Source organism: Cryptosporidium sp. chipmunk genotype I (genome assembly GCF_004936735.1).
Source record: "Cryptosporidium sp. chipmunk genotype I strain 37763 chromosome Unknown contig_17, whole genome shotgun sequence".
NCBI classification, from domain to species: Eukaryota; Apicomplexa; class Conoidasida; order Eucoccidiorida; family Cryptosporidiidae; genus Cryptosporidium; species Cryptosporidium sp. chipmunk genotype I.
The window spans coordinates 586,801-605,054 of record NW_027125614.1 but is presented as its reverse complement, the minus strand read 5'-3'; the positions used below and the strand labels follow the sequence as shown (position 1 = coordinate 605,054).

The 18,254-nt window shown below is 31.8% G+C and overlaps 12 protein-coding genes across 12 annotated transcripts; 6 read left to right on the top strand and 6 right to left on the bottom strand.

Moving 5' to 3' along the window:
* Nucleotides 1-54: 54 nt before the first annotated feature.
* Nucleotides 55-348, top strand: ELE39_001220 (Ubiquitin-related modifier 1 family; the record flags this gene model as incomplete). Its single annotated transcript, XM_067344259.1, has 1 exon — nucleotides 55-348. One exon carries the CDS (start codon nucleotides 55-57, stop codon nucleotides 346-348), a length of 294 nt encoding a protein of 97 aa, XP_067200297.1.
* A 129-nt stretch (nucleotides 349-477) lies between these two features.
* On the bottom strand, nucleotides 478-1,314 carry ELE39_001219 (uncharacterized protein; the record flags this gene model as incomplete). The annotated part of the gene is made up of 1 exon (XM_067344258.1): nucleotides 478-1,314. One exon carries the CDS (start codon nucleotides 1,312-1,314, stop codon nucleotides 478-480), a length of 837 nt encoding a protein of 278 aa, XP_067200296.1.
* A 116-nt stretch (nucleotides 1,315-1,430) lies between these two features.
* On the bottom strand, nucleotides 1,431-3,299 carry ELE39_001218 (cleft lip and palate family of eukaryotic membrane s (potential transporters) with 9 transmembrane domains; the record flags this gene model as incomplete). The annotated part of the gene is made up of 1 exon (XM_067344257.1): nucleotides 1,431-3,299. One exon carries the CDS (start codon nucleotides 3,297-3,299, stop codon nucleotides 1,431-1,433), a length of 1,869 nt encoding a protein of 622 aa, XP_067200295.1.
* An 806-nt stretch (nucleotides 3,300-4,105) lies between these two features.
* Nucleotides 4,106-4,654, top strand: ELE39_001216 (JAB domain containing; the record flags this gene model as incomplete). Its single annotated transcript, XM_067344255.1, has 1 exon — nucleotides 4,106-4,654. One exon carries the CDS (start codon nucleotides 4,106-4,108, stop codon nucleotides 4,652-4,654), a length of 549 nt encoding a protein of 182 aa, XP_067200293.1.
* Nucleotides 4,655-5,051: 397 nt separating this feature from the next.
* Nucleotides 5,052-8,432, top strand: ELE39_001215 (importin karyopherin (Arm repeats); the record flags this gene model as incomplete). Its single annotated transcript, XM_067344254.1, has 1 exon — nucleotides 5,052-8,432. One exon carries the CDS (start codon nucleotides 5,052-5,054, stop codon nucleotides 8,430-8,432), a length of 3,381 nt encoding a protein of 1,126 aa, XP_067200292.1.
* A 116-nt stretch (nucleotides 8,433-8,548) lies between these two features.
* ELE39_001214 (SWIB domain) lies at nucleotides 8,549-9,340 on the bottom strand (the record flags this gene model as incomplete). Its single annotated transcript, XM_067344253.1, has 1 exon — nucleotides 8,549-9,340. One exon carries the CDS (start codon nucleotides 9,338-9,340, stop codon nucleotides 8,549-8,551), a length of 792 nt encoding a protein of 263 aa, XP_067200291.1.
* A 327-nt stretch (nucleotides 9,341-9,667) lies between these two features.
* On the bottom strand, nucleotides 9,668-10,462 carry ELE39_001213 (uncharacterized protein; the record flags this gene model as incomplete). Its single annotated transcript, XM_067344252.1, has 1 exon — nucleotides 9,668-10,462. One exon carries the CDS (start codon nucleotides 10,460-10,462, stop codon nucleotides 9,668-9,670), a length of 795 nt encoding a protein of 264 aa, XP_067200290.1.
* A 342-nt stretch (nucleotides 10,463-10,804) lies between these two features.
* Nucleotides 10,805-11,973, top strand: ELE39_001212 (SLBP family of RNA binding; the record flags this gene model as incomplete). The annotated part of the gene is made up of 3 exons (XM_067344251.1): nucleotides 10,805-10,901; nucleotides 10,949-11,063; nucleotides 11,316-11,973. 3 exons carry the CDS (start codon nucleotides 10,805-10,807, stop codon nucleotides 11,971-11,973), a joined length of 870 nt encoding a protein of 289 aa, XP_067200289.1.
* A 175-nt stretch (nucleotides 11,974-12,148) lies between these two features.
* ELE39_001211 (uncharacterized protein) lies at nucleotides 12,149-12,982 on the top strand (the record flags this gene model as incomplete). Its single annotated transcript, XM_067344250.1, has 1 exon — nucleotides 12,149-12,982. One exon carries the CDS (start codon nucleotides 12,149-12,151, stop codon nucleotides 12,980-12,982), a length of 834 nt encoding a protein of 277 aa, XP_067200288.1.
* A 124-nt stretch (nucleotides 12,983-13,106) lies between these two features.
* ELE39_001210 (uncharacterized protein) lies at nucleotides 13,107-14,042 on the bottom strand (the record flags this gene model as incomplete). The annotated part of the gene is made up of 1 exon (XM_067344249.1): nucleotides 13,107-14,042. The coding sequence occupies one exon, from the start codon at nucleotides 14,040-14,042 to the stop codon at nucleotides 13,107-13,109; it is 936 nt and encodes a 311-aa protein (XP_067200287.1).
* A 478-nt stretch (nucleotides 14,043-14,520) lies between these two features.
* On the top strand, nucleotides 14,521-15,531 carry ELE39_001209 (DHHC family palmitoyltransferase; the record flags this gene model as incomplete). Its single annotated transcript, XM_067344248.1, has 1 exon — nucleotides 14,521-15,531. The coding sequence occupies one exon, from the start codon at nucleotides 14,521-14,523 to the stop codon at nucleotides 15,529-15,531; it is 1,011 nt and encodes a 336-aa protein (XP_067200286.1).
* Nucleotides 15,532-16,982: 1,451 nt separating this feature from the next.
* On the bottom strand, nucleotides 16,983-17,912 carry ELE39_001208 (zinc finger protein; the record flags this gene model as incomplete). Its single annotated transcript, XM_067344247.1, has 1 exon — nucleotides 16,983-17,912. One exon carries the CDS (start codon nucleotides 17,910-17,912, stop codon nucleotides 16,983-16,985), a length of 930 nt encoding a protein of 309 aa, XP_067200285.1.
* Nucleotides 17,913-18,254: the final 342 nt, after the last annotated feature.

Below are 18,254 nucleotides of genomic sequence, written 5' to 3'. Positions count from 1 at the left end.
CGGAGGTATCTGTCGTGCTCACTTCACAATCATTTTTCTTTACATCTCTTCGAAATGACTATAAAAGTGGAATTTTCTGGAGGACTAGAGATTCTGGCAGGCGACAAGCAAAGCTTCGAGATTGAATTGAACGATCTAAAGTCTAATTCTATGAAGAGTTTAATTCTTTATGTAAAAGAAAATATTATTCAGTATAGAAAAGATCATTTCATTGAGACAGGGTCTAAGATCAAACCAGGAATTATTGTGCTAGTAAACAACTGTGACTGGGATATTTTGGGTGGAGAAAACTATGCTTTAAGCAATGGTGATCTTGTTACTTTTATTATGACCTTACATGGTGGATAAGTGTGCATTTAATTTGCAATTAATGTCAACTGTTTTAAATAGTAGATAGTCAATAGAACATTAATTATAAATATTTTTAAAAAATATTATTTATTTATATTCTCAGTTCATCTTACATCCTTTGTATTACTATAATGGTAAGAATACATCATTCTCTCCATTTAACTTCGACATTATAAAATAATACATGAAGTGTGTTAGGAAAATTATGTTTAAAGACTCCGAAAAAATATGAAGTCTTCTTCCTGGAACAATTGACAATTTAAATAATGGATATAATGTCCAATAGAACAACATAAAAACTCTAGCCAGTAGTATAAATGCAACAAAATGTGCGAGAAGAGAAGGGACTTTTCGCGGTTTCTTGTTGTAAAACATGTATATCTGAGGCAGCAAAGCCAAGGAAAGTAATGAATCCATGTATGATTCCCAAAATGATATAATTGGAGGCGAGCTAGATTTCCTTAAAAAAAATATTATTGACCCAAGAAAGAAATTTATAATATAGATAGTTAACCAAAATATTTTCTGAGAAGTTGGGTGGCAGCTTTTGCTCTTCTTTTGAATAAAATAATTACTTCCATTAACTTTTGCAATCCAGCAAATTATGAAGTTTGTAACATTAAGTCCGAATGTATCTCTGTTATTTTCATATGTTTCGTAAAAGTTAACATAAATATAGGCGAACGTGACGACGGACAAAAGTGCAGTTGAGCAATCACATAAATAAAAATCCAATCCAAGCCCAACATGATAATGTGATGAAAGTATAACTGTTATTAGTACGTGGTTACATTCAGCCACAACTAGCATTAGTAGTGTTTGAAGTGATAGTCCAACTACATTTTTCTCGCGTTTCAGTTTAAAGAACAACGCAAAATACGCAAAAAACCAGGATAATGCAGTCGCGAAGTTAAGTACGTCAAGTAAAAACGCAAAGCTATGGAATATTGGCTTTTCCTGCATAAATGGTTATGTATTGAACAATTGAGAAAAAATAACCTAGATTTTGAAATGTATAAAAATTAAGAGCGCACAATTAGAGCGGAATTTTGCTCACTTAGCTATTCTAGTTTAGAATATTATTCTATTTTGCTTTTTTCATTGGAATTTTCAGGTTTATCATTGGGAAAACTTGAACTATCACTATCTTTTGCACCATTGCTATCAATAATACTTGTATCAACACTTTTAATATCACTTTGCTGATTTTTTTTTGAACGATATATCCATCTCTGATATAAATAAATAATAAATATTATATCGTCTCTAAAACATGCCATTCTGTGCATCCATGGCATATCTATAATAAACGAAAAAACGTCATCAATAAAAGTATTCAACGCTTTATATACTAAAAATCTCCAAGGTAAATGATCCACTGATTTTAATTTATAATTTATATAGAGTTGAGGTGTCATCATAATAAAACCAAAGGTATAAACTGTGCCAGCTAAGGTAGAAATTATAAAAGAATACCAACTCTTATATTTATAATGCTTTAGTGAGTACATTGCATACCCAACAATGCAAGGTGCAAGTAAAATTGACATATATTTAATTGCAATTAAATCATAGTGTCTCGAAAGTTTTTCCTGTTCAAGTTTTGCCTTACTTTCTTCGTCAGAATGATCTAAATAGATATCAGAATCATCTTTAATTGAAACAAAAGGGAATCTTTTACTAAGTATGAATATCTTTGTTTTCCATAACTTCCAAGCAGAAATGGCTATACCGATAAAAATTTCAATAAGTAATATCCAACTTGTTTCATTAGAGTCAAATAGGTAAAGGCCGATAACTAGCTCCGAAATAAACGATGCAAGTATTGAAAGCCCACTCAAGCCGTACATTGAGTCATTTTTATTCCAAAAGCTAATATCATTCTTAAATGCAAGCATTTGGAAAGACGAATGAAGAATAAAGAAAACCAGGCTAAAAATTAAATAGTATTTGTTCGTTTCTATTAATATCCTCTTAATCATCATAATGTCTTTTTGACTCTGCCCTAGACCATACCTACTTTGAAGCTCCCAAGTATCCATCATCTGCCTCTGAATAGTGTATTTGAATAAAGAAAACGTATTAAACGTAAGAGTCAAATTGAAAGGGTGATTAATAGTTGTACTATTTAACATTTTAAAGTTGCGTTCAATACACCAGAAGTCTGATGGATAAATTATGGGCAAGTAAATACTTTCTGCAACATTATATTTCATAAAAGATACGGGTGGTACGTTGCGTTGAGCGATATTATATTCCTGGTCATCATATATGACACGAATATTAATATTATCTTTCCAATATTTTACTTTTTTATCATGTTGGTTGATCAAGCCTTTTTGATCATTAGAATCCAATAAACTTACTAAAGAGTCTTCATCGCTTAGTTTATTCATTGTCTTAGTAAGATCAACATAATTAATAGGAACAAAATCATTTCTTTCCTTGCCAATTAATGAAACAACAAGAAAAGCATTTATGTCATTGTAAACATTTGATGTATCTTCAATATTATACTTGAAAAGCTCCGGTGGAAGATTAAGTGATATATTTTTAGAAAGGCTAACATCAGAATTATCATATATAAGATTCCTAATTCTCCAAACTTCAATTGCAGATGTTATATTAGTAAAGTTATTCATTTCCAATAAAACAGATGATTTATTAAGGTATTCAAACTTTAGACTTGAGATAGATTCTTCATTTCCAAAGATTACGTGAGCATGTAAATCATAAATACTTCCCGGTTTATAATAATTACTAAGTGGTTTTATTAACTCTCCAGTAGTATTATTAATCACTCCATTCCTTTGCCCACCCATAAAATAATTCATTACAATCTGGAAAAATATTACTCTCAGAATCGTTCCAAGAATCCCGGAAAACCAGCTATTCCGTACTTCTTCCGTTGGAACGGAAATATTTCCACTTGTCTCTGAGTTTTGCATTTAAAGATAAATTAAGGTGGCTAAAGCTAAATAAAATTTGCCGCAACAAAGACATTCAATATTTCAAGTTTCTGCATCCGAAATAAAAATATTTAGAATTCATTTTCTCTTATTCATTAGTTGTGTCTTCATTCTACAAAAATTACACTAAACTTAATTCTCTGTACACACTGCATTTTAAGTTTCATATATTTTTTCCCGATGAATTTGAATTGCTTTTCAAATATCACGGAAGTTTAGTGTAATTGTTAGTAAACTATACTGACCCCTAGAATATAGAAGTAAAATATTTGTTGTCTATATATCGAATACCCAGTCAGAAAAAATATATCTTGATTTGATGATTTTATAAATGTATTTAACTTTTTTTTTAATAAGATTCTAAGCTACTAACAAACATCGTTCACTTAAAAAAGGTCAATTTTCACTATAAATTACAAAAATTTAGTATGGTGTCAAATTTTATCCACTTCCGTCTACTTATTAATAACTATTATCTACTTTCAGAAGCTTGTACCACAATAACGATTCATGCCAGAAACATAGGCTCTCAAAAATAATGAAAATTGTTAAATTTTTCAAAAGCGCGGTTTAACATGAAATAAGTTTTGGGCCAAAGTTACGAAAGATTAACTGCTGTAAATATAAATCGAGAGTAAGAATAAATAAATTTTTACCTGTCAGAAATATAAAATAAATTTAAATTTAAATAGAAAAAATTTTCAAATTGAATAGTACAAAAATTACATTAATCATTTTAATCTAAACCGTATGCCGCGATTTGTTTTTAAAAGAAAGATTTTAAAATGAAGATAGAATTTAATCAGGCTTCTTACAGGAAAATTCTTTCGCACTCAATGAAATATCCACTGGGTTTTATTGATGGAGTATTAATAGGTTATTTAAATTCGCAAAATGATTTGATTATTGCTGATTCATTTCCACTTACACATGGGCCAAAACTCCCACTTATGGTTACTCTTGGCATGCAATATGCTCAGGGGCATTGTGATGTACTAAATCGTTTTAATAAATCTGCTAAACTTGAGATTGTTGGTTTTTATTTCGGGTTTTGTGATGAAAAATATCTTAATTCCGAAGGATCAAATACACATCTCGACATTATCTCAGAGAAACTGCTGGCAAACAACAAAAACTCTATACTTGTCACATTTAATGGGAAAAAAACATCATTCAAAGAAAGCATGAACGTGTTTTTACTTAGAAATAAACAATTACTGCTACACACGTTCATTGAAGATTCCGCAGAAGCTGAAACAAAAAAACTAACAAGAGACCTAGAATACTACAGTCTAAGCGACTTTGAAGATCATTTGTCTAGTATAAAACCTTAACTTATAAGCAGCCCATTGCTGATTGAAAATTAGATCGTATTCACTTAAATTGTTAATTCAAGATGAAAAACGCAAAGTAGCTTGTAAGCGCCTATTACGAGAATAATACGGCGTCTCGATATAATCAGTTAATGACTATTTTAATAATAGAATAAGTCTATATGCGCGAATACCTAATTTACACTTTACCTTGCGCAAAAATAAATAATTTGCTAAATTGTAATCATTCTTTCTACCATAATTAACTCAATAACATTTTCTCAACCTTATAGAGCATATATGAATTTACATTGCTGCTTACACATAGCCTGTTTACAGCTTGCATTTTGAATTTGAGTTTTTGACTCGAGGTATTTATTTATTTAAATATATATATATAACGAGAATATTTTGCAAAATGGACACCTTATGTAAACTATACGAAGGTTTCTCATCATCTGATGGCTCTATAAGACAGGAATCAGAGACACAATTTAACAATTTAAAGCAATCTGATCCAAATACATTTCTGCAATTAACCCTAGGAATTCTACAACAACAACCCAATTCACAATATAGAGTACAAGCAGCCATATCATTAAGGAATGTTTTTAGAGAGTTTGTTCTTACTCCGGATAATTGCATTTGGAATAAGGTTTCTGCTGAAAACCAAACCATTTGCCTTGCAACATTATTGAAGTGTCTCGAAACTGAACAAGTAAATGTAGTTTCCTTAAATTTAAGTGATACTGTATCCCTTATTGCAATGGAGTTATTTCCATGTGGAAAATGGCCAGATTTACTTCCATTTTTATTCAGGTTAATATCGAACCTGCAGAATTATTCGGGTGCAACTAACGCTCCAGAATCTGTTTCTATTCCTGCACGCCATGCGTTTAGAATTATTGGGGAAATAATGCCAGTTTTAGATGATGTGGTTACTTCTCACAGAGATAACATAGTTTCTACAATTAATACAGCTTTGCAGTTTCCTGATGTAGAAATCAGATTTGAAGCTATTGGACTTATTTCATCTATTGTTGAGTCTAACGAAAAAAAAAATTGGTCACCATTGGTCCCACTTATACCATCCATCTTAGAAACGCTTCAGAATTTAATATCTGCTCAGCATGCTTTGGTTATTGATGTCCTATATCGCTTAACTACAATTTCAGAATCTGAACCAGCATTTTACCGTCAACATTTCTCCATTTTTTTCCCACAGATTTTGAACATTGCAAAGAACGTACAATTATCCGCGGATATAAGACAAGCTGCAATGGAGTGTTTACTTTGTATCGTTGAAACCCGTCCAATGATGTGCATTAAACATCCTTCTTTTGTTAACGATATGGTTTCAACCTTATTAAGTTTTATGCTGGAGTTTGATGATGACCCAAATTGGTCGGAAATTAGTCCGGAACAAGAAGAGAATGATTTGGAATCAGATATTGATGATGATGACTGTCTGTATCCTATTGGGGAAGAGGGTCTAGATAGGCTTGCAAGAGCACTCGACGCAGATTCTTTTATTCCCGTATTTTATCAGTTTGTAACGATTTATATGCAGGAGACCTCTGCCCATCCATGGAAGTATAGATATGCGGCGATCATGGCAATTGCACAGACTATCGAATATATTCCAGAGGATGATGACAATTACCATGATAGAATTGGACAAATTATTTCTAGGGTGCTGGGATTTTTACAAGATCAATTTCCTCGTGTCAGGTATGCTTGTTGCCAGACAATTGGACAGATTTCATTGGACCACTCCCCTTTTATTCAGGAAGCATTCCACACTTCTGTAATTCCGCAATTGATCCAGGCAATAGATGATCCAATTAGCAAAGTTTCCTCACACGCTCTATCCGCATTAATCAATTTCACTGAAGAGGTTGTTGCTGAGGACCTACAACCCTATGTACGTCCACTAATGGAGAAGCTGTTAGGAATATTACATAAGCATCCCCAACCACCTAGAATTGTAAGGGAACAGTGTATCACAATGGTAGCGGTCATTGCTGGTGTGATTGAAAACGATTTCACTCCTTATTATTCCACAGTTATTCCATACCTCAAGAAAACTATGAATGAGGCCTCCCCTCAACTCAGAACCCTTAAGGGAAAGTGTATTGAGTGCATTACAATAATTGGATTTTCAATAGATTATTCTATTTTCAAGAATGATGCTCAAGAAATAATGTTGGTATTTCTTCAACTACTTGGTAGCGGTCTAAAAGGAGACGATCCATTAAAAGAGTATTTACAGGAAGCTTTACAGAGAATGTGCCGTATAATGAAGCAAGATTTTGTTCCATATTTGCCTCATCTATTACCAGGAATCTTTAATATATTGGAAACACGGGAAGACAGTTTGGCCACTAAATTACTAGGCTCTAACGATTCATCTTCAGATGAAGTTGAGAAGAGTGATGGTGGTTCACTTGGAATGCTTTCTGCACATGATTTTATTGGAATGAGAACTTCATTGGTGCTAGATATGGAATCTTCATTAGACATTCTTAATACTTTTATTGAAGTTCTTGGGCCAAGTTACCACGAATATGTTGCAGGCACAATAAAGGTAATCCATCCTCTCATAAGATTTTCATTATCTGATGAGATCAAGGAAAAAACGTATGAGGTGTTAAGTGGTTTATTGAAGATTATGCGTGAATTAGCGGAAAGAGATTCTAGTTTAAGGACACAATTTTCTCAGATAATGAATGAACTTATTACACTGTTTTTATCTGTTATGGATGAGGAATGTAGAACTGGCACTATTGATAGTCAAGTCATTGTAATTAATGGCGTGCAAGAATGTTTAGATTCATTCGGTAATAATATATTAAATAATGAACAAGTGGCAATAATTGCATCTAGATGCTTTGATATGTTACAACAAAGTTTTGTTAGAAGGAGAAAGCTTGATGAAAGATCCACAAGTGAAAACGAGATACAAGTAAAATTGGATGTTGATGACGATGATGATAAACGTTGCATTGAAGAGGAAAAAGAACAGGAACAGGAGCTTAGACTAAATATTTTAGGAATTCTTGGTGTTTTGATGAAATACTATCCAAGCATCTATTGGGAAAGAGTGGGGAACATTACTATTCAGTTGATTTCCCAACATATAGTTAAAGTTCATAATAATGTAGAGGATAGGGTACTGGGTTTCCATCTTTCAGCAGATGTTTTCCAATATTTATGTCCAACAGCCTACCAACATTGTCTACCATGGATACAGCATATTTTGGAGGGCATCAACGACCCTATTGCAAGTATTCAACAGAATTGCGCATATTCATTAGCCCAAGCTGCGAAGCTGGAACAGTTCTCTGGTGTATTAAATGATGCACTCCAGGTATTGTTATTAAGATTGCAGAGTAAAACCAAAGGCAAATCGTTTAACCTTGCAAAGGATAATTGTATAAGTGTCTTAAGTAATATTATTGTTCATCATCAGGGATCTATTAACAATGTTAATGAAATAGTGAATCTTTGGATTTCGTTATTACCTATAAAATATGATACAGATGAAGCACAAAACTCTCATACAGCATTGATGAATTTAGTGGATTCAAAAAATCCGCATATTTTGGGTCAGAACTTAGAGAATTTTCCCAGAATTTTGGCAATATTTATTGATATTTATGGTACTTCGATGTCTAATGATTCACTAAATTCTAGAATTAAACTACTTATTGCGCAAACCGGCCCCAATAATCTTCAAAATTTCGCGACAAATTTTTCAAAAAAGCAGATTGATAAACTTCAGAAGATCTGCCAATAAAATTAGATAAATTAATAAATATTAGTAACTGTAAAGTCTTGTCTATATCACGAATTGTTCATTTCTAATTCAATTCTAGTTTAATTTTTAAGGAATTGCATATTTATTTTTAACAATTAAAGTTTGAGACCGTTGTATTCATTTGTTTTCTGCTCAGGAAAGTTTGAAAATTCGTTCTCTACTTCTATATTTGAAATCTTGAGTAGGTTTTGAATGTCGTTAATATTTTTACTAATTGAATCCTTTCCTGGAAATATGTCTTTCAGATTTTGATCAAGTATAAACATTTTCGTATTTGATGGATCAATCAGGTTGTTTTCTTCACAATATTGTTTAATTTTCAATGCACAAGATTTTATTGAGACAGTACTTTCACCATCTATGAATTTAGTTAAATTTTTTACTTGAGTTTTTTTCTTGTCACGAACTCTTTTGATCTTTTTAATTTCTTGTTTATCAGTCTTCCTCAGTTTTAATAAGTTTTCTTTTATTATTTGGTAGACATTTTGAATATCGATATTTAACAAGTTAATATTAAAGCATATTGAAAGAATAGCATATAGCTTCCTTAAGGTAATTGCATTCAAGTTGCAGCTACTCAAAATGACTGCAATTTGAGACTCTATGCAATCCTTAGATGGGATTAAGTTACTCATAATTTTCGAATTTACCCAGTCTGTCCCAACATGCCTATCAACGACTATTTTTACCGTATAAATCTTTTCTCTCGCTTTTATTTTTTTAATGGTCCTTTCTTCAAGCTTTTCTTCTAAATTTAGACAGGTTAAAGGGATAGATGAAAAATGGTTCTCAAGTGATTGGCAAGGCAGTTGGACTTCTTTAATTATGCTGCTATTAACTTCAGTGGTATTTTCACAATCATCAGAAGCAAGGTGTTTATAACCCATTGTAAATTACAACTAATAGAGAAAAAGTTCGGAGGGGGGAAGGGGGGAGGGGAAGAAGAAATAACATAGAAATGCAAACTTAAAAATATTAAAGAACCAATGGATAGACACCAATAGTCACATGGAAATAAATGAGTTAAAATTGAGTGAGAATCACTTCTCAAAACAAACTTAATTAAAGTGGAAAAAAATAGAATAAGGATAAATATGAGCTTACAACAATGACTAAACTGTCGATAAAGTCAAACCATAATTTATTTTTAATGTTCTAAACTTATTCTGGAAATATAAAGCTATTTAAGGAAAGATTTTTATTGTGCAAGACGATTACTTGAGTAATCTATCCTTCTCTGAGCTTCTTGAAAAAGAAGGGTTGTACGGAGATCCCCTCTCAAGCTCTCTTTCCTTCCATGTCTTCCATCGTAGGAAATTTCTGCGGTCAATAATCTCTCTGTAAGATAAATACTCACCACCACTTCCGCCAGCTCTTAAGACCTTATAGTATGAATATAACAAGTGAGAATACCACATTGTGTAAAACATAACTAAGATCAGAATAGAAAGTAATACAACCGGATTTGATAAAACCTTAAGATTGTATAATTTTCCCAGCGTGGGGGCATAAAATATTCCAAATACAGTAAGTGCTTGAGAAATTAAAAACGCAAAGATAGAAAACTTGACTAATCCCATCGATTTACTAAAAACTCCGAAAATGGAAACTAAAGATGATAATATAGATACATCCAATATAAGTGTTACAAACTTCCCTTCCATCTGTGAACTTCTTAAAAAACGTATTAGTTCAGTAATGATGAGTAATAAGTCGCGAGGTAGATAATTGTTCATTATATTAAAAGCATGTACACCAAATCTATGTAGAATTCCAAAATGTGAATTTCCCGATAAAGATACAACTTCTTCTTGATCAGAACCCAATAAACCAATAGGAATTGAGAATAATACAGATGCTGCTAGAGACAATAAGATAATGTTGAGTAGACCTTGTACAAAAACTGCAAGTCTGAGAGATAAACATAAGCAGCCTTTCCTTGCACCGCCAATCAATGAGCCATGCTTTAGTTGAAATCCTTCAACGGAATCCATTTCAATGGTGGCCATTGAGTAAGAGGAGAAAAAAAGTTTTGTTTTTTTTCAGGAAAATGCAAAGCAAACAAAAAGAATTAGTGGCTTGTAAATGGATACAATCAGTTTTTTGTATTGAATGTCACGTCTTAAATTTATTTGAAATTATTATAAAAAAAAATAACGTTCGTGTCTTTGCGGTATGTACAACACTGTCTGTTTTCCCCCGCAGGTACCCAACTAAAAATGTTCTAATTAGATAATTTTAACTAGAACTTGCTTACTTGGCTTTCTACATATCAGCGAGTTAGAGTTTTGGGAGTTCAAAACATTGTGTTGATAAGTTTTTTAAAATCTTCAAAAAGTAATTTCGATAGAATGAATTCTGTAGAAAACAAAACAGCCTTGATTATGGATAGCAGTGGAGTTAATATAAATAAAGGCATGGTTGAACCGGTTACATATATTTGTGGTGGTAAGTTTTGTATAAAGTTATAATATTGAATAATTTCATTAATTCAGAATGCGGCGTCGATGTTAGTTTGTTATCTCATGGCGCAGCAGTTAGATGCCGAACTTGTGGATGCAGGATTTTATATAAGAAAAGAACGAGAAAGATGATTCAATATGAAGCTAGGTAAACTTAGTGTATTTAAAACTAAATAGTTCATCGAATATCTAGTGTATTTCATTCTATAATTTGACTAATTGTAATTTGTTGAATTTTTTTGTTTTAGTTTCATTACAGGTATCAATGTTTATGCCGCCGGGATACTGATCGTGGTTTTGTATGAGAAATAACTGTATTGCTGATTTGTGGCATAAATCATTTTATGATCAATTTTGACGGCAAAACCCTATTATTCTGCAATTCAATGTCATCACACAGAGTGTATGAAATATCGATACTATTGCTAATAGGAAAGATAGTCAGAGAAAAAAGTTTTATATCGGCATTAGAAGTTCATCCCAATTTGCCCAAACTTGAGTCAAAAGAGAGTGAAATAAGGAATTCGAACTTAACCACTAAATGTATACAGTTCAAAAACTCTTTTTCCACTTTGGATTCCAAAAACTTTGATATTTATAATGAGGTTGAGTCGCCACCAAACAAAGGATTTTTCTCATTTTCTGATTTGACATCTCTTCTTGAGAAACTCCCATCTACTGAATTAATAAAGTATGGTAGCTATAAAAATGATTTTGTGCGTCAGAATCCAGAATTAAAAGCATCTGAAGAACCCTTGACATCGAGAATGATTTCTCGGTTAAAACAGATCGCTATTGGGAAAAGCCTACCTGAGTACAAGAATTATATAAATAAGGTTCCAATAGAAGAAAGATCATCTGAAGACCCCAGAACTCCGAAATGTGACACAAGGCTAACAAAAAGAGAGTTTGACAACCTTTATAGAGAGTGGCGTGTAAAACTACATCAGTATGAAAGCGAATTTTCTTCTGGCGCTTCAACTAGAGTGAATACCCCAGAAAACAATCTGGACTACCATAGTGAATATTTCTCTGAAATAAAAACGCTAAATATATAGTTATTAGTTGCTATCAAGAGTTGAATAATCTTCATTTGGGCCTTTGTAGGAGTTTGAACAAAAAGCCTCTAATTATAATTTATTAATCAATTTTATTGTTCAAGTAAATATTAATCCACATTTATCGTTATAGTCAATTATGTTAGATAATTAGGCTAAATTTACTCAATTTAATATGAACTGGAAGTATACAAAGGGTTTTAATGAAATTGAAGACCTTTTAAAGTGTACTAGGGATATTCAACTTTTATGTGAGTCTAATGTGAAAATCGACGAGGCTTCTAGCATTGAACAGGAATATTCAAGACACAAAATTAAGTTATTTGAATTGTATAACACAGCTAGCACAATTTTAGATAATCTTGAAAACAATGCAAGCCACCAAAAGTTGTTGATAAAAATTAAACTGGAAGATTTAATTAATCAGATGAAAATCGAAATTCAGGAATTGAGAAGAATTTACAATAAATATTCATCTAGTTTGCATATCAATAGGTTGGCTAAAAAGGATAATCAATATCTAGAAATTGAAAATTACGAACAAGAATTTATTCTAATCACCCAATCAAGACTTAATAAATTATTTATCAATCCATGCTCAGAAATTATTCACTCAACAACTCTAAATGACTTCTTGCTCAAATCTGTTTCAGCAAACAAATTCGAACAAAAGGCGATTACCAACTCAGATAGGAACAAAATTAACGAGTGGAATTTAGAAAGTGAAAGAATAGATAATGATATAAAAGAAGTAGGAAATATGGCGTTGAGAATCGCAGATAAAGCAGGGCAACTTGGTTGCGAGGCTAAAGCACACAACATAAACATTGAAGAAATTAAGGATATTACAGAATTTGCGACGACCGATATTTCCAACCTGAACAGGAAAGTTCAAGAAGTAATTGGCACAAATAGTAACACCACCTTCTGTTGTAGAATAACATTGGCCACGTTAGTTTTCATCTCAGTTTCAATTATTATTGCATTGATATTTAAAAAACTAATTTAGCATTCGATTAAAATAATTTGTAAATGATTACTTAACTCTATTTAATTTTTCCTACTACCATGGACTATACAAAAGGACAAGTTTTGTTTGAATTCAAGGTTAAAAAACGCAATTGGTCTTAGAGCTAATTCTGTTCAAGAGTAGAATCTTGCTTCATATCCGAGGTGTCATTTTCCACAGCTTCGACTTCAAGCTCATTCTTCTCGAAATTTTCCTCTTTGCTTTCATTTATATGTTTATCCGAGGTTAGCTTCACTCCATTTTTAATTTTGCTGAAAATTGCAGAGAAGAAATTCGAATTAAAAGTGACAGCCTCGCTATCCTTCTTACCTTCTGAAGGTGAGGCACTTTGCTCTGATTCGATTATTTTTTCTAACTTTTCTGGGCTATCTTTATCTTTGATTCTTTCGACGTGATATTTTATGGGTTGTATGTATGGATTATTTGTTCCATTTTTTGAGCCGTCAGATTCAAGTCTCAGAGGATGTTGAATTACTGGAGGATTTGTATTTAGATTCTCAAATGTTAAAGCAGCAACCCCTGTGACTGACTCTGGTGCCCAATTTTCCGGTATCTCTACGCATTCCATTAAATGGTCAATATTATAAATAAAAGGCGGTGTAGCATCTGGATTACTTGGGTTAATATATTGTTGAACTTCCATCGCATGAACTTTCAGTCTGATTGGTTCCAACCAACCACAATCCTCTGGCTCCATGGTTTCTGATCCTCCGTAAATAAAAGTCTGTTTGTGTTGCAACGGCTCAGTGACTTGCCTTTCCGGAGCAGCAACGATTGCGGCTGGTGTAATACTCGCACCTGTTACTAGTCTCGAAGGCGCATTTACAGACTGCACATTTAGGCCAGCTGCGCTTATCATTCTGCTAGGAGGCGCTTGATTTATTGGTATACTATTAATCTGAGGAGGGTTACAGCACATTAATGGATTAGCCCTTTGCGTATACTGCGGAACTTGATTATTCCTGTATGAAAATGCATTCGGGGTGCCGAATTCTGAAGCCCCTCTACTCGTGGAAGGTCCAGATCTCAATTGAAACATTCTGAATAATATTTTAAAAGAAGTTCTCACTAATTTCCAGACTGTAAAATGATTTATTCAACACAACTATTTACATGCATTAGACATATTTACACGTCCATCCTATACACATAATTACGCATAGATCTACATTTGTGTTTCAATCCTATAGAACGAATACCAACGTAATTTAGCTTATTTTAACAAATTAAATGGCCAATTTAGAATCTTTGCTGTGTGATTCATTGATTTGTTACATATAACTAAATACGAGTTAACCTATCCTTTAGACAAATATTTTTGTGGATTGCATTTTTTGCGCCTTCGCTTTTCGCGGTAATTCCTAATAATTTATTTAGAATTTTCCGGCCCTAAATGATTCTTCGATTTTTCTTCAAATGTTGATCTTCGATGTCTAACATACCTTTTTGAATGTTGGAACTGCTCTTGCATTCTAAATTTTTTTTTAGTCGAGTTGAAATGAGAACTACTTTTTACTATGAATAAGTTTGGAAAGTGCATGGATATTACCATAAATTGTTTTGAATGCTTTGCGAAATTTCTTGGCCATTTCCTAATAGCTTTTGTATTTTTTGCAATATCATTCTTGTATACAAGTGGCACATTTTTTATTTTTCCTTTCATTATTAAGAATTCAATAATTCTCATGTTTACAAGATTGGCATTGCTTTTTTTTACTCTAAATCTTATATACAACTATATCTTGTGCCTTATTGTTTGCCCTGGGTTCTCAAAACCTATCAACAAACAAGATAACTCAAGAAATGGATTATCTGAATTTGATATTGAAAGTGGCGAGCTTCTATTTTTAGAAAGCAGAAATATTTGTACAAACAAATTTGAATATAGTTCAAATATTTCAGAACACAATCCTCAAACTGAAGATCATTTTTTATCAGAAGAATACTTTAAAGTTGATCATAAAAATAATTTATTTATTAATCAAGACAAAAATTACACGAATAATTGTTCTAAATGCAATGCGATAAAACATCCGAGAACTCATCATTGCTCAATTTGCAATAAATGTATTTTAAATATGGATCATCACTGCCCATGGATAGGTCAGTGCGTTGGTCTTTATAATCGCAAATATTTTATTTTATTTTTGATTTGGTCGTTTTTAAGCTGTTTTTTGATCTCAGTATTTTCAGTTCCGATGATCATTATATTGCTTTCATCTTTATCTGGAATGAACTATTACAGCGACGCGTTACTTTATGATAACATTACTTTCCAAGGTTTGCTTTTTTCATCAGTGCTTTCTATTTCTTTTTCTTTAGGTACTGGTGCATTACTTTTTTTTCATATTTATCTGCTGGTAACAAACCAGTCAACTATTGAATATCACCAAAACTTGTTTTCTAGAAAAAGTCTTAATGAAGGTAAAGCTCTGCTAAATCAATTTGATAAAGGATTTTCTAACAATATTAAAGAAATAATGGGTACAAACAGATTTCCTCTAGTATTATTTCCTTGCTTTTATTAAAACTTCAAGATTGTATAATGATTTAAATTTTCTTTTTTGCAAACGAATTCTTTAATTAATTTTTATGAGCCTAGAATTTATTAATTAAATCTTTTCTTTAATATTGTGTTTCTTCCTTTTAATAACAATTGATTTTAATCTTTAATTCAAATTATTTTGTTTTTTAATTACCATACTGCAGCTTTCTAGTCGGTGTAACTTTATTTAGAGTATTAAATAGTTTCTATCAAAGTTTTAAATCGAATTTTGTAAAACTTTTGAGCATTAACATTAAATTTGAGATTTGAAGCAAATTTTTGAATATTTGAACAATTAAATTTCACCTTTATTTGAATTAAAAAATGCATTAAGAAAACAAGAATAATTTGAAAACGAATTAACAAACTACATTGAATAAATTGAACTTGCATTTAAATTGTTATTGTTTGTAAATTAATCCAGATAATATGTTAATTATACCTAAAATTTTCATTAATGTAATTTTAATTGGTTCGTTGAAGTATTATTCAAGTTGAAAATTTTATTCTATTTTCAATTTTCTAAAAAATGTTTGCAAAAATATATTTAGGTAGAACTTATTTAGTTATATATAAGTTATTATTTAAATAAAGCAATTTTATGATCAAGTATTAAAAGAAATATTTTTGATAACTTCTATTCTTTGATAACTGAATAATGTAAAATTAGATTCGAAAAGTCTCGATTTAAGACAATCAAACGATTAGAATTTTGGGGAACAAATAATTCGTAGGACCAGAAAGCAAACTAAATGTTTTATAAAAATAGAGTTATATTTTCTGATAGATGCAATTACATATGAATTTGTCATAAATTTAGAGCTAATTTAGAGATGAGAGTTAGTTTACAAATCTTTAGAACACTATGAATAATTTTAGTTGATTATCTATTCGCAAAATTTATCGGGAATATAAATAAAGTTACACATAATGACTATAATAATAAAAAAATTAGTGGTTCATCTTTGCAAACCTTATTCCCGTAAGAAAACAGCGTTTATTTGGTAATAGAGCTGCCTCTTATACCAAAAACTGATAATCAGCTAAGTATTGTAATGAATTACAAAGATGGCATCTTTATTAGCCCAGTTTCATTCCACTTATTGTAATCTCGTAAATTAATATCCATTTTAAGCACTTCAGAATATGAAGATACATATTAAATAATTTCGCAACAGTTGGACATCGTGGACATCGATAGACATCAATGTGACTTAAGTTTATATGCACAACATAACTTCATATTTAACTCTTCATAAGTTGCGTAAACATAAAATCAAAACAGTGAGAATTAGAAGTTAAAAGTGAACTCGAATAAATTCTGTTCGCTGCTATTGAAAAATTCAAAATCTCTAAATGAAATTATCTCAAAATAATGCTGGAAACGTTAGATATAATTATCCAAGTATAAGCGTTGTTAAATACTGCAATACTTTAATTAATTATATGAAGTGCCCCTTTTTCAATTGAACAAATATCTTCTGAATGGTGGTTCCCTTCACCGATAATATTCAAAATATCGCATTGAAATGTTGATATTTTATCATCATTACCAATAAAGTCCCAGTCTGGTATTCCTCTTGCTAGTAAACACTTCGAAGAAAAATAGTTTGGAGGTTCTTGAAAATCGCTGTGATTTACGAACTTACAAGAGGTTTCAGAGTGAGTTGAAATATCTGGGGGAAATCTACCTCCAAACTCTTCGTTGTAAGCCCAATTATCCATTTGAGAAGTTTCTGGTTCGTTCAAATAAGAAAATATTCCGCTACGAATGCCACCAATATTTTGTGATATGATATTATCTATCTTCCGCCACTGACACGAAACTTCATATTCTGTATTTCTTAATTGTGGCCTAAAACTTTGGGGAGTTGTATCTGTACTTGAAATAAAAATATCTTCCCCTTCACTTTTGCTCAAAAAGGGGTCTTTAATTGATTCTCCAGCTCTGAACTTCGACTTGGATTCACTTGTTGAGCCTAGCTTTCTAATTAACGCAGTGTTTTCATTAGATCTCATAATATTAAATTCTGATAGAGGGGTTGGCGGAATCTCTGTGGTTCTCAAATCATTTAGGCTATGGGCAAATGTACAGTTCACATCGCGGCAGACATCACCTCGCTTAGTTAGTTCACAAAGACGCGTAAACCTAAGGTCTGGGAGGGGCCTTAGTTCTTGAACGGAATGAGCAAATGCACATAGGTTCCCTCTTGTACATTTTCCAACATTATAAAATGCACACATTTTCGTTTTATATAGTTGCCTGCGCACAAGCTCCGACGAATTTCTTCTCTGAAACAAAGAAGTATTAGAAGCAAAGCCAGGGCTGATATTTGCAGAGAAGTTATCCCTTAAGCTTTCCATTTTACGTACACCAAGTCCTTGAAATTACAAAAATATAATATATCTGATTAAGTAATTTAGATGCTACTCAGTTACCAAAAATAGAGGAAGATCTAAGTGCCAAATTACTCACTGCATAATCCCAATTAGAATTGATTAATCAGAATCTGAAATAGTATATTTCTCAAGAATACACTCTTCATTAGACTAAACGGTATCTGGAATTGACTGGCATGCCACCATTTATAGCGGGTTATGTGTACATCTAAGAGGCGGGAACGCGCATGTTAATAATAAACAGAACTTAAATGATGCATAGCATGCAAATACAAATACCATAGGGAAATTACAATTCGTGAAATT